At 36.9% G+C, this 15,160-nt stretch overlaps 2 protein-coding genes across 2 annotated transcripts in view; one reads left to right on the top strand and one right to left on the bottom strand.

Annotated features, from left to right (window-relative positions):
* The window catches only part of LOC134801791 (uncharacterized), an 80,164-nt gene extending 73,685 nt beyond the window's left edge, over window positions 1-6,479 (top strand). The window contains exon 5 of the mRNA XM_063774389.1: window positions 968-6,479. Within this exon, the coding sequence (XP_063630459.1) occupies window positions 968-4,750 (3,783 nt within the window). The 3' untranslated portion in view covers window positions 4,751-6,479. The remainder of the gene's footprint in view (window positions 1-967) is intronic.
* A 4,347-nt stretch (window positions 6,480-10,826) lies between these two features.
* LOC134801859 (uncharacterized) lies at window positions 10,827-15,160 on the bottom strand. The gene is made up of 4 exons (XM_063774499.1): window positions 15,042-15,160; window positions 12,921-13,070; window positions 12,092-12,202; window positions 10,827-11,671 (listed from the first exon to the last, which is right to left on the bottom strand). The coding sequence occupies exons 1-4, from the start codon at window positions 15,087-15,089 to the stop codon at window positions 11,270-11,272; spliced, it is 711 nt and encodes a 236-aa protein (XP_063630569.1). The 5' UTR covers window positions 15,090-15,160; the 3' UTR covers window positions 10,827-11,269.

Below are 15,160 nucleotides of genomic sequence, written 5' to 3'. Positions count from 1 at the left end.
ATGGTACGGGAAAATGCAGGTCGTGCCGCAAATTTGGCTTTCACAATACGGGAAGTATATGACTCGTAAAGCACTGGCGGTAAGTTTGAGTTTTGCGCTGCCGCACCGAATGTGTTAAATTAATTCCCTGTGTGCTGCCAATCCTGCTGAGCATGTATCCCCATATAGAAAAGTCCAACGGATTCAAGTCTAGTGAAGATGCAGGCCATTCTTGCCACGGTATAAAACCTGTCAAATTTGTTCGACACCAGTGAACAGCAGTGGTAGTTTGCCCCTAGGTGATATGGCATCCCATACCATGACAGCCGACGCACTTTGAAACCGCTGTACGGCTAATTTGTCTACTGGAATATCCCTCAATGAAGCACCGTAAACGCGATCATTTTGTTGATTGTGGCTATCTTGCAATTGAAACATCTTTTCGTCGGAAAAAATAATTTCATCGCCCTCATGCCAAGCCAGCAAGTCCCTGCATTTTTTCACTCTAGCTTTTTACTGGGCTTCTGTTAATCCACGATTTTTTTATTTTTTGAATCCAAGATCATGTCGTAATATACGCCTCAGTGATCGTCGGGATATTTTCATATATTTAACGAGTTTACTAGCACTTTGGGATGGATTTCGCCGAATACGCTCACGAACACTTTTAATTATATTTTTGACACAAACAGATGGTCTTCGACCAGGTTTGGGCCTGATTCTTGAAGATCCCGATTTTTTAAATCGCTTAATGGTCCGAGATGTGAACCTTACATTAATATTCTAAATGTTTTAGCTTCTTAAATATCTCGCACGGTCGGAATTTTTGCTTGCATAAATTTAATGAATTTTCATATTTTGATTGGTCTTGAACTCTTGACCAATAAACTGTATCTAGTAAATCTGTCTGAAGTCCCTATAATGCAGAATTTACCAAAAATGATTTTTTATTTCCACTGAACTGATTATTTTTTTCTTTTAATTACAGCTCGAAAAGGAAGGGAAGCTCCTCCACCCACCGCAGTCCCCCAACGCGTCTCACTCCAACAACTCCACGCTAGAGACCAAACACAAGGGCATCAAGAAGATAATCACAGAAAAGATAGTCCCCACGACCCTGGAACGAAACAAGAAGGAGAAGAAAGACCTCCCCACAACGCTAGAAAGAGAAAACGAGAAGAACATTAAACTGAATAAGAATAGACATTCAGATGTATTTCATACTGCTAAACCTGTCGATTATAAACATGAAAGGAACAAGGTGAGGCATTCAACTGGTGATGTCATTATTCAAGCAGAAAATGGGACGGCTAATCTAGAACACGCTGAAGTGCAAAAGAGAGAGTATGATCCTAAAAGAGGTATGAAGTTTGGAATTAGAGTATTGCCGCCTAATGTGCCGGATGATGGAGTTTTAAAACAGAAGAATGTCGAAAACGGCGTCGTGGCGCATAAAGTTGAGAAGAAAACAGTTGATGAACCAGATAAACCTGAACCGCAACGGCCAGCGCCTGCTTCACATGTTAAACTAGAAAGTGAGACAGAAGTAAAGAAACCTGTAGTTGCTAAAAGGAGAGAAAAGATGGCACCTCCAATTCCCAATGCTAGGGTAAAACCAGAAGATTTAAATACAAGTGCTGATTCTAAGACGTCTGACAATGCGCCGACTGCTTTTGTTAGAACTGATCTTAACTCAAGTGGAATTAAACGGGACGAAAATGGTATACCACAAGAATTACCTCAGCACATGTTCGATGCTGCCAAAGCGGCAAGAAGCAACAGAAAGAGTTCATCAGAACTGCTTTACGAAAAGGATAATGACAGAAATGAACACAAGAAAGATGAAGCTCCAAAACCAAATAAGAAATCTAAAGGCAAAGCACCTTCACCACCTGAAGTTGAGAAGAATAAAACAGATGACAGCATGATTGAACAACTAAAAAATGTAAATGACTTCCTGAAGAGTGAAAAGCAATTTTCAAGTCTATTGCATGATTCCATGACTTCACCTAACACTACTACAACATCATACAATACCTCGACACCCAAAGCAATTAAAACCAAACCAGCACCCCAACCTAACGTTGAAGAATCAATTAACTTCAGCCAAGATGACATTGACGATATTGTTCACAGACCATTCAAACGGGAGAGTGATTCTCTCAACAATTACTTCGAAGATTCCAAATCTAACCTTTCTTCTAACCAAGACGGCCATTCGGTTGTTTCTTTAAATCATAGCGAGAAAAGCGACAAAGGATCGACAACTATTGAGTTAAACAACAGTGATGTCACGATCCACAGTTCGCCGCTAGATGACACTCTCAACTCTGCTTCAGACGATACTTCGATTCTAGACGAGAATGAACGCAAAGCCGCCTCTCTGGGCGACTTATCGCGATTCGAATTGAGAGTCAAAACAAATATGCCATCTACTGGTACTTTAGAGAGAGCGCAAAGCTTAGACATATCTGCTGAAGATGCTGAAATAAATGAAACGCTGTCCCCTAAAAAGAGGAAAGCTATGTCCGTTGTAGAAACAACGTTCTTTGATTCTACTACAGAAGATACACTACCTGATATGAACCCAGAGAAAGGAGTGACAATCAAGCACAAGGAGCCTAGACTTAGCTTAAATATTGCTAAGACTTCTGCTATGGAAGGGCTTAATACGTTCCAAAGAAATCGCTTGAAGAAGGCTTCTGAATTTGGAAATTTGGAGGATGCTATTGTCAAAGGTTCCACCAGCTCAGTAGACTCTGAGAAGATTGAACAAGATGGTCAGAAGAATATTAAAGAACCCGAGTCACCTCCTTTAGTTGAGAGTGAGCTTCATGAAACATCAGATCATTTAGCAAGGAGGATTATGGACGAAAACATGAAAGTGCACTTAAAACTGGTATCAGAATTTGCGAAATCTACTTCGGATGGTAGCAACATGAGCTCTTTGGAGAGCACTCATGATATGAGTCCTAAAAAAGAATCACCTGTCAAATTTGATGAAAAACACATGACGTATGATACTAATATTCCGGATGACTTGAAAGTAAGTCGTAATACTTACGTGAACAGTTTGGAACGACCTAAATCTGACATGATGAAAAAGTTATTAGCGAAAAATCCAATTTTGAATGTACATATTGATCAAAAGAATGAAGCTGCTACAAGTAAAGAGACTCCCACACCAATGACTGACGCATCTAAATCAGCTATCAGTCAACATCAACCAGACATTGTCAATTTTAATTTGAAAACGGCTGACACGAAATTAAAAGACTACGATGAGTTCGTAAGTAACATCAGAGTCGGATCTAACAACAGTATGAAATTCGATAAGAAACCTCAAATGGAAACATTCTCAAGCGAATGGACAGATCCAAGACAGAGCAATAATGTGGTTACAATAACTACGGAAAACCCCCAACTAGTTGAAGAGCAAAGGAAATCTTATACAAAAAGCATAGAAATTGGAGAACCGAATATAAGATTAATACCAGATATTGTTGAAGGTATAAAGAGGAAAACTGAACACAAAGATGGTCGAACATTATACATGGAACCAGCAAACATGTCAATAACAATGACTCAGGAGCCGGTTCAGAAAACTGTAACAGTAAATGTTGCTGAGGATGAATTTGGCAACAAAGTCATCAGACAAAACATTGAGAAAGTATCTACGCAATACATAACGGCTAAAGGAGATGCTCCTTTACAGGTGGAACAAGTCACTTTTGGTATTTCTAAAAAGGGAGACTTAAATGAATTAGACTTGGAAGAAGGAGATGATGCGGACATTGACAAGAAGATTTTAGACGAAATAAAAAGGCAGAACCCTAACATGCATTTCACAAGTGAAGAACCCGCGTACACAAGGACAGAAACTATTATTTTAAATACAGAACTAGACGAAGAACAAGCTAAAGCATTGATGGAGAAAATAACTAACGACCCTAGTTTCATGGCACAAAAGACACCAGAGGAACTATCTAAATTGGGAATAAGGATAATCAGAGAGTTAGACGACGTGCAAGATAAAAAAGACGATACAGTTGAAGTGACCAAAACACGGTACACTATTAATCCTGCAGCCATGTCAGATTCGCAGAAACAAAGATTAGAATGTCCTCAAGAATCCGAACAAAAGAAGGATCATATAACAGAAATCCAAGTCGTCACACCAAGAACAGAAAAGCAACAACAGAAAGATAAAGTATCAAGTAGGCAAAGAGTGCCTCCCTCCGAACCCCCACTTTCCTACGAACTGGACCCTGAAATGCTAAATGACTTCATCTCAAACGAACGACACCATTCAGCCAGACAAGAACAACGAACGAAAACGACACAAGACGAACCAAAGAAACGACATTCCGACTTCGATTTACCAAGAAATACCACCATCAAATTCAGAACAGCGACGTACGAATCTCCAAAGGGAACTATTGTTACAAGCACCGATTTGGAGAATAGGAGATTGTCACAACTCGACCAAATGCAATTAAGATCGGCTGAAACTGTAAAGCCGGTAATTTTAGCTAAACCAAGCAGTATACCGGTGAAAGCAGCTGAAAAACCTAAATCTGTAACGGTGTCTTCCAAGATTCCTGTCTTCATGAGTCAGAAATCGTTAAGTCAGGAGAATTTGACCGATAAAACGTTCTCGGTGCCGAGTTCGCCGCCGCCTAAACTGGTAAGTAGCGGTAGTTCTGGAAACATTTCTGTGACTTCTATTAAGTCTAGCTCTAGAAGCCCTAGTGGTGGTAAATATTTGTAAAAACACTAAAATATTTACAAAAGTGCTGATACAGATTTAATTGAGAAATTATCTTTAAACTTATTTGATGTCTATCTTGTAATGCTACTTGGCAATCTGAAACTTTTTATTTAGAGGAAATCTAAATAGCAATTTTATGAGTAATTTTCTTACTGCACAATGTCCGGATAGCACGTCAAACTATAAATTTTTAATGTCTTTTGTTATACAATGCTTCGTTACTATGTGACACCATGTTATTTATATTGTCGTAACATTTTAAACTAATAACTGTTATTTAATTCCACTAAAAACTTCACAAGCAATTTCATTAACTTGTAAACGATAATTACAATCAGGGGTGCGATTTTTGAATTACGGTCACTCGATTTCGTCACACGAAAATCGGTGAAAAACGGCGAAATGCTAATTTTTGACATACGAGCGATAGAAATTGGGAATCTAATATTATTGACCACTAGTGTTCAATTCTATTAGTAGAATTTAAATGCCTAGTAGTGGAGATATTATTGATCGAAATACACGAAATCGAGCGGTCGAATTTCAAAAATCGGCCCCCTGTATCAGAACTTATGTAAGTGCAATTAGATTTAAGTGAAAAGTGTAAAAATCATCGAAGGAATACGTAAGTGCCTTATTTTCGGATAAAATTATGAATCTTATAACCTTAACAAAATTTTAAAACATGTGCCTTTATTATTTTACATTTCTACTAATGATCTTAGAGTATTTTGTGAATTAAAAATGTTAAGAATTATTTTCGGTTGTGAGCGCAATTTTAATGTTCGTAAAATAGTGTTAAGGACTTGTCACAATTAAAAAAAACAGTTTATTTGACACACATTCCAAGTACCTAATATCAAATTCATTGAGATTATAATTTATTAGATATTGTATTGTTTTGACATTCCGTCCTCAGTTTTTACCACAATATTTTAAACTGTAGATTTATCACTATTTTGAAATGTGCAAGCATTTCAAGGCCATTTTATAGAATAGTTAGACTTATTTATTATTAACATTATTTTTAAACATGGCGGCAAATCGCCAAGGTACCTTTTTATCTAGAAATCGGACATTTATCATTATACGAAGTGACCCAAAGGATAAAATATACAAAGATTTCATTTCTTAGTGGCAATAGTTTAATCCATTATTCAAATTTGACATTTCCAGTAGTTCAAAATAAGTACTTAAATGTGTAAGTTTTGAATTATTTGACAAGTCTGGTCAGAAGTAATGTCTTCCACCGATAGATGTCGCTACGGCCTTGCATTTTTTGATCAACATTCAATATAGTCTTGAGATGTTGGAAAAGAATAAAAAAAACATAATTATTATTATGAACCTTTCAATAAATAACCTGAATAAAAGCACAAATTATTCCTTAAGTCACCTACATTAAAAACCTAAACACGCCTACGATATTTATGTACTTAGTTATCATTTTAACGAGTATCTAAATTCACTTTGACACGATATTTCCATAATTATTAATTATTACTTTTACCACTATTGTATTAATTTTATATAAATTCTGACCAGACTGCGTTTAAATAACAGTTACAATAAATGTATTATTTTGTTATAATAAAGGAATAGTTTTTTGTTGTTGGTTAAGTCTGTACGAGCGATGTATTTACCTACAAATTAACAAGTTATTATGCAGTTATACAATTAGTATTTTATTGATGTATTATAAATGAAATAAAGACAATTTTAAAATGTTTTTCTTTTGATTTATTCTTAACCTTATACAATTTATACTTACTTCTGTATCTTTAGGTATTTAAAAAAAGTAAACAAAATTTATTTAAGCCAGTTTGTGGGTAGACGAAAACATTACATGATCAAATAATGTAGGTCAGGTTTGTCAGGTCGTTCAGTGACTGATCCAGGCGGTTTTGTATTTGGTTGGTTAACCAATAAATGTTATAACTACCCGAAAATGTACAAACTGTTTGTTTACTTTCTTTTAAATACCTAAAGATACAGACTATAGCCGTAGTAGGCTTGGCCATTTCTTTAGCCGCCCAGAAGTCTAAAAATAGTCCTTCTCTTCCATTGCATTTTGAATCTTTTTTCTTACAAATAAAATTGTATTTTTCTTGATAGGTTTTGTTTTCTGGGCGGCTAGAGGATAATTAATTACCTACTACTTTAACACATGTTACCTCAGGATTTAACTGAAGTTTCACTGCAGCAGTTATACCTTATATCTTTCTCCTTTTTAGGTGGCACTTTTAAGCTGCCTGTACCATTTTCGACACAGTTATGTAACCGAACATCCGTAACTCATTGCAACGAGATAACGTCTACCAATGTTTAATTAGGTATAATCATAAGGCCCGACGCGTATTCTCAAAAAGTTTGTACATTTCGATCACATCTTAGATATCTATAAAAGAGTGATTCTCAAGAAACTGGCATCGACAGGTTAAAAATGATGAAAAAAATTTTTTTGTATTTTTTTACTTTTAAGAATGAAAAATATGTTTTACTACTTCAAGTACCTCACCTGACGATTTTTGACAGCTGCGATATGTTCCTTAACTGTTTCTGCTATGGTGCGCTTAGTTTCTCCGATATAGGAACTACCACAACTGCAATCTATTTTATAAACGCCAGGTGAGGAGGTGAACAAGTCTGCCGTGGCTGAGCATTTGCTGGAGTCAGGACCAAACCACTGGATTGAGCTGCATAACCCTAAAATCCTTTCCACGGATCGCCATTTCTACAGTAGAAAAGTGCGGGAAGCCATTGAAATCAAAAAACATTGCAATTTTAATCGGGACGAGTGTTTTAACATCTCATCCACATGGAATCCAGTCATTGGTAAATGTAAGCGGAAACGAATATCGACAGTCGATAAATCGAATATCGTTAGTGTTGTGTGTTGACAGAGTAACATCTCTAGTGCGCAAAACGTTCAAACTGATAAACAAGACCAAGTGCGGGTAGTTCGAAAAACTCGCGCGGCTAGAAGATGTTGATGTCAACTTGAGCCAGTCTTCTCCGAGACCACGGGGACAACGCCGTCCTCGAAACGTCGGAGGTAAATATAAAAAAAAAATTAAACTTAAATACGCGATTAAGTCCCGAGTGCAGTTTGATAAGGTTAAAGTTAAGCAGGTTACAGTGAAAAATACATTCTTCTTTATTTTTTCTCTTGAACGGATAATAATACGAATGACTCAATTTTAGCGTAGATGAATAAACCTTCATACAATATTGAGATTGATTGAGATTGAGATATTTATTGATAAAATTATAAATAATTTTACACGTCACACAGCAGAATATGTACATAGTTATCACTTATTTAAGTTATTAGTTACAATGACATCAGCAGTTCTCAACATAAATTCACTTATTGAGTAACAAGCTAAATTAATTAACATTTTCTTAAGTCTACTTACAAAAATTGCCTCACTAGCTGAGTTAATGACCTCTTTCGGAAGTGTATTGTTAAGGCCATAGTCGGTTTTCCATAGTAAGTTGGCCCTTAAGTCAATTTGATTCGGGTTTTTTTGTGAGTACCTCTTATGGTGAAGGATATTTTTGCTGAGTATCAACATCCTACTGGTGACAGTTTTTGACTTATGATTTTATTAATTTTTTTCTTTAATGTATTGTTTTTCGGGATGTATTCAAGCGATTTGCTTCAATTTTTTAAATAGTGTTCTTTATTTAGGTATGCATCGATACTCAAAAAACGAATACCAGTTGTCATATAAAAAAAGGGAAAAAAAGGAAAACAAAAATAAAACATTATTTTTTATGCCGTGGTGAAGTAGTGACACCTCTAATTATTTTTTCTAGTTGTAGGCCTGATATTGGCCTACTACTTGCCTAAATATCAAAATTTTCCAAACGGTACTTCCTGTCAAAAATTAGCAATGTGTGTGGTCAAGTTCTGTTCTCAATCGGTGTTTTTCAATGTAGTATACTTGGTAATTTTTGACAGGAAGTACCGTTTGGAAAATTTTAATATTTAGGCAAGTAGTAGGCCCATGTCTGGCCTAGAACTAGAAAAAAAATTAGAGGTGTCACTACTTCACAACAACATAAAAAAAAATGTTTTATTTTTGTTTTTTTTTATTTATTTTTTTTATATGACAACTGGTATTCGTTTTTTGCGTTTTTATAAGCGGTGGTAGCCGAGTGGATATGACGTCCGACTTTCAATCCGGAGGTCGCGGGTTCAAATCCTGGCTCGTACCAATGAGTTTTTCGGAACTTATGTACGAAATATCATTTGATATTTACCACTAGCTTTTCGGTGAAGGAAAACATCGTGAGGAAACCTGCATACATCTGCGAAGACTTTCAAAGGTGTATGTGAAGTCCCCAATCCGCATTGGGCTAGCGTGGGGACTATAGCCCAAGCCCTCTCGCGCATGAGAGGAGGCCTGTGCCCAGCAGTGGGACGTATATAGGCTGAAATGATGAATGATGATGATGATTCGTTTTTTGAGTATCGATGCATACCTAAATAAAGAACATTATTTAAAAAACTGAAGCAAATCGCTTGATCATTATCATTCATTAAAGAAAAATAAAAATAAAATCATAAGTCAAAAACTGTCACTAGTAGGATGTTGATACTCAGCAAAAATATCCTTCACCATAAGAGGTACTCACAAAAAAAAACCCGAATCAAATTGACTTAAGGGCCAACTTACTATGGAAAACCGACTACGGCCTTTTTAAAATGATATTATTACATTAGGCCCCATACCAAATTCGTAAAATAATCGAGGCAAGTTAAAGTTAACATTCCGTTACAAAACCCAAATTTCTGCCTTTTTAACCACTTGTCTCTACGAAACTACGACACTTGGGTCATGATGGTACCCTACGGTGGTTAGCTTGATACTTACCTAATATTTTGCCTTAGTATGATCTAAATAAAACTTTCTGTGTATCATGTGTATGAGTCAGATGCAATACCGCGGATGTACAGGTTACAGTGAACAAACTTGGACAAACTTCGTGCGTGAATATTGTTGTAAAAAAAATATATAAGGCCCGTGCAAAGCGTGCAATGCACATTTTAAAAGTACTTATTTAAGTTATGTTATTATATAATAACATAACTTAAATACTTTGCTATATAGCATAATATTTTTTTTACATAAATTGGTGCTTATAAAATCTAAAGAACCAAAACTGGAAGAGCGATGCTTTTGGACAAGACAGGTTACAGTGAAGATAAATAAATAAATAAATATTATAGGACATTTTTACACAAATTGACTAAGCCCCACGGTAAGCTCAAGAAGGCTTGTGTTGTGGGTACTCAGACAACGATATATATAATATATAAATACTTAAATACATAGAAATATTTAAACAACCATGACTCAGGAACAAATATCTGTATCATCATACAAATAAATGCCCTTACCAGGATTCGAACCCGGGACCATCGGCTTCATAGGCAGGGTCACTACCCACTAGGCCAGACCAGTCATCAGTGAAGAGTGCTACTCTTTATTTTAAATAAATATAAGTATTAAATAAATAAAAATAATGACTTGGCCTCGATAAACATTGTTTTAGTTTATCTAGATACATTTTTGTTTCATATGAAAAAGAGCAAATAAACATACATTCAATTCAAAAACTCGATGACAGGTTTTGATACTTTTTTAAGAATTACTCGAAAATTGGTATGCTGGTAAAGTTACCTAAAGCTGAACAACTTCCACCATATTTCCCAAAATGTCCCAGAAAGTTTCTAAGCAACATATTTTTGTTACCAAATTTGTAAGGAAATCTGGTAACAAAAAGGAATGTTTCTTAAAAACTTTCTGGGACATTTTGGGAAATATGGTGGAAGTTGTTCAGCTTCATGCACTTTACCAGCATACTAATTTTTATAGAAATCTAAGATGTGATCGAAATGTACAAACTTTTTGAGAATTGCTCAGGTACATTACAATGTTTCAATCTAAATTAGAATATGTATTTAATAATTTTCATAAATCAAATAAAGTAAATTTATATTGTTTCATTCCAGTCTCAAACGAAACTCATCCCAATTGACTACAAGTTTCACATGAATAATAGGAAAATTTTGTATGGCGAGCCTTAGAGCGTTTTCACACCGCGAAGTCAGGCCGCGGGGGCGCGCCCGGGCGCCGTCTTTAGCGGCCACGCACACTACAACAAGCATTATGCATAGACATATTATATAGACATACGCACACAAATAAATATTATCGGCCCGACAGCTGACGGGGGGCTTGGCTGAATTTATCGGAAGCGCCTTTCCGATATCGGTTGTCGGAAGGCGCCTACGACAAAAACAGCTGCAAAAGAGTGCCATTGGCATTAAATCCGCCTTTTTGCGTTATTTATCGTCTTTTAGTAATAATGATTTATTAAATGCATAAATAAATACAGAGAATGTAAATTTTTTTTGCAATACACTCATATCTTACATTTTACTTCCTTCCGACATCCGATATCGGGTCGAACAATGTGAAAACGCTCTCACGAGATGCTGATAGTTTACCACCCGCCTTTGAACTCCTCTTTACACTCCTTCTTACAAGTCTTCTTTAATTTCTTTTTCAACTTCTTTTTACACTCGTACACGTCACACGCGCTCTTCACCGCCTCCTTACACGCGTTCCTACATTTCTTGACCTCTCTGCTTTTGCACGATCGTTCTATACTTACCCTTAAAGCGTCTAAACCATCTTTACTAATAGTTTGTATTGAAGATTTACTTAAAGCTGTAGGGTTTTGACTTTTTAGTTTGGAGTAATCTTGAAGTGTAGGTATGCTTTGTGGTGATAGTGGGTCTGGTTGTGATCTCACTGGTGGTTGCTTTGGTTGTTCGGTTGTTGGTGCTGGTGGTTCAACTTGTTGGGTGTGTTGTGACGCGTTGGGTGTTGAATTTGTGTCTGGCTGTAAGTAATATGGTTGAATTATAGTGCACCGTCCGTTTTGGAACCGTCTAAAAGGGGTTTAAGTTTTAAGCCCGTCACAGACGGAGCGATAATATAACAGCATCTTACGACTATCTTTTACGTACTATTTGACAGAGTCCACACACGAAGCTAGAATATATATTTTGGTATCTTACGATATCCTATCGCAAGGCATCTTAAGATACCTTAAGATGTTATAGCTCGGTATATTACGATAGATAAATAGACAATGTAGGTGTTAGACAGAAAGCGATATATATTTTGGTATCTATCGTTGGTGTGTGTCGTGCTTAGCGATACTCTAAGACATCAGTCGGTATCTTACGGTATCTGCCGACATATTATCGCTCCGTCTGTGCCGGGCTTTATTGACATGTAGGTGGTTTAGAATACTTACTATAACTAGATAGATGATGTTCGTCTCATCGCTCTCGCTGCTCGACTCGACGCTGTCCCGACGCGACGAGGTACGTAGTGTGTCTTGCAACGAAGGGTATACATCCATTGCCTGGGTCAGATCAAAATCTTATCAACAAGAAAAACCGTCATGTGCCAACCGGTGAAGAACTATTTTGTGTATTTTTTTCAAAATTTTAGACCCAGTAGTTTCGGAGATAAAGGGGGGCATGGTCGGACAGATAGACAGACGCACGAGTGATCCTATAAGGGTTCCGTTTTTGTCCTTTTCAGGTACGGAACCCTAAACAAGTTAACGTTACCCTGAAATTAATCAGTCCATGCCTTTTTGGTGGTGGTTTTATTTATAAATACGTGTAGTCTTACGTTTTTTGTGCCTAAAGTAGTACCTAATACCTACTTGAAACCGGCCAAGGCGAGTCGGACTCGCGCACTAAGGGGTCCGTACCCTTACGCAAAAAAACGGCAAAAAATCACGTTTGTTGTATGGGAGCCCCACTTAAATATTTATTTTATTCTGTTTTTAGTATTTGTTGTTATAGCGGCAACAGAAATACATCATCTGTGAAAATTTCAAGTATTTCGACTACACGGTTCATGAGATACAACCTGGTGACAGACAGACAAAGAGACAGACGGACAGATGAGTCTTAGTAATATCATCATCATCTGAGGCATTACAGCCGCGGGTGGGCCTTAGCCTGGTCAAGCAAGTCTCTCCATTCCGATCTATTTGTGGCCTTCCTTCTCCAACTTTTCACTCCTATTTAAGGTCCTGATGTCCCGGTAAAAAGATAAGATACTCGTACCTGCAATTTGGTCAACTTATTGATGGTGTCCAGTCGTTTCCGGTTGATCTTGACGATGGAATTGAGCAGCTTGTTGAAGGCCGTGGCGTGTTTCTCGTCGTTTATCTGAGTCTTCAGGAACGGGAACTCTTTTGGACTGAGAGAAGAGACCTGGAAATCGGTGAAGTAAGGAAGTCTTTCGTATTTGTAGATAACCACACTCCTCTTCATATAAAGCTTATGCCTAAGTATAAGGAAAGCGTTGTAACTCCATACATCAGTACGGTTACCATCAGTTTGTCACTGACATAAACGCGAGAACGTAATTTACTTTCTATACATCCCGTTTGCACTAATATGCGAGTGCGAGCGAGATGTATAGAAAGTAAATTACGTTCTCGACGGCGTTTATGTCAGTGACAAACTGATGGTAACCGTACAGTTTTCTCACCAAAACGCGAGTTATTTTGTAGTCGACATCTAGCGTCAAATAGCGGAATTTATCAGTACTGCTAGTTGACAATAGATGTCGCGACGAACGAAAAGTTCGTCTTGCTCAACAATTTTCAGCTAATATTAATAATAATAAAAAAATAATAATAAAAATGTTTATTTATCAGCTCACAAAGGATTTGTAACAATTTCACAGTATGATAACAAAATTTAAATTCGAGATGACGTTGTGATCCTTTGTGAGAGACTGGAGTCTGAACTAGGTATAAACCTGTATTACAGTTCACCAGGCTCTCACCCCGGAGAAAACATTAAGTATACCTATATATTTATATAGGTTTTGGTACTAAATCTACAAGTGTACAACAGAACTGATAATAAAAATAGAACTAAAAATATCGGAATAATACATAGTATGATAAACAAAGAGTTAACACTCACAATGTCTATTAGTGTTACACAGGAGTTGAAAGTGTGATTAATTTGTAAATGTGCTCGTGTGTGTGTGTGTGTGTGTGTGTGTGTGTTTGTGTGTGTGTGTGTAAGTTGCTCGAATGATATTTTAATAATGAGAGGCTAGGCAATCCTCAATCTCGTTATAAATTAGCGTTTGTAGCCAATCAGTGACTTTCTGCTTACATTCTCTTAGTGTGAGAGCATATATATCGGTAAGGTCGTTAACCTTATTGTACAATTTAGAACTAAGGTAATCAACATGTCGTCCTGAAACTGCCAAGCGAAATTTCTGTATACCACAGACACGAACTCGACGTTTATTTTTCGTGAGATTTTTATCAAAGGTTATGGTCTTATGTTTTTTTTAAATGACTTGGCGGAAAAATAGACTTCGTACCGACAGCACTTTACTCTCCCTATAAAGATCAATGGTGGGATACCTGAAGGGTTTCTTGAAAATTACCTTTAAGACTGCACGTTGCGCTCTTTCTAAGCGCAAGAGTAAGGTTTTCGCAGCACCACCCCATACACTAATGCAATAGGTTAGCAGTGATTGTGCCAAGGCAAAGTACACCATTTTTAATGTCATTTCATCAACCAGAACTCTATCTGCTTGTAATATTAGTTGTAAATTGTTTCAGGCCGATTTTTGAATTTCGACCACTCGATTTCGTGTATTTCGTTAAATAATATCTTCACTACTAGGCATTTAAATTCTACTAATAGAATTGAAATCGAGTGGTCAATACCAATAGATTCCAAATTTCGATCGCTCGTATTTCAAAAATTAGCATTTCTCCGTTTTCCACCGATTTTCGGGTGACGAAATCGAGCGATCGAAATTCAAAAATCGGCCCGCAGTACATTTTTCGTCAGTTGCGACACTTGTGACATCTGGTGTCAAGTAGCGGTACTAATATAAATCCACTACTTGACGCTAGATGTCGACTACGAAATAACTCGCGTTTTTGGTACTTTCTTATACTTATATTTCTCTATTGCTCTTTGGGCGAGTGAAGGTATTAACTGGCGGTTTTTCCCTACTGGGCCTGTGCCTAATAAGGCAGTCAGCCGGTCGGATATTATTAGGAGCTGCAGTCTACATGATGGGTGCTGAGAAAGCCCTGGCTAGTAGTTATTACAAGGCCTGGAGCCAACACTGCAAATCCGCTGCTGGCGCCGCGTGCTAACTTCTGCGGATTTATATCCAATAAAATAATTAGTAATACTTACTATAGGTCCAAAAATGATTGTTATTAATATAAAATGAAGCACAACCATTTTCCACCGGCCTCACGGCTAAACGAGAAATCAAATTGTCTTTATCAGACTTAGGAAATTGATTTATAATT

Source organism: Cydia splendana, chromosome 23 (assembly GCF_910591565.1).
Source record: "Cydia splendana chromosome 23, ilCydSple1.2, whole genome shotgun sequence".
NCBI classification, from domain to species: Eukaryota; Metazoa; Arthropoda; class Insecta; order Lepidoptera; family Tortricidae; genus Cydia; species Cydia splendana.
Note: the sequence above shows the minus strand (reverse complement) of the source record. Positions and strands in the feature narration are given on the sequence as shown.

What these genes read in the sequence shown, in the direction of transcription:
- LOC134801859 (XM_063774499.1), bottom strand. Translation starts at nt 15,089, where the DNA reads ATGGTTGTGCTTCATTTTATATTAATAACAATCATTTTTGGACCTATA. An exon ending in ATAAGTTGACCAAATTGCAG is followed by an intron (nt 12,203 to 12,920) that starts GTACGAGTATCT and finishes GATCTGACCCAG; the next exon opens with GCAATGGATGTATACCCTTC. An exon ending in ACATCATCTATCTAGTTATA is followed by an intron (nt 11,672 to 12,091) that starts GTAAGTATTCTA and finishes TATTACTTACAG; the next exon opens with CCAGACACAAATTCAACACC.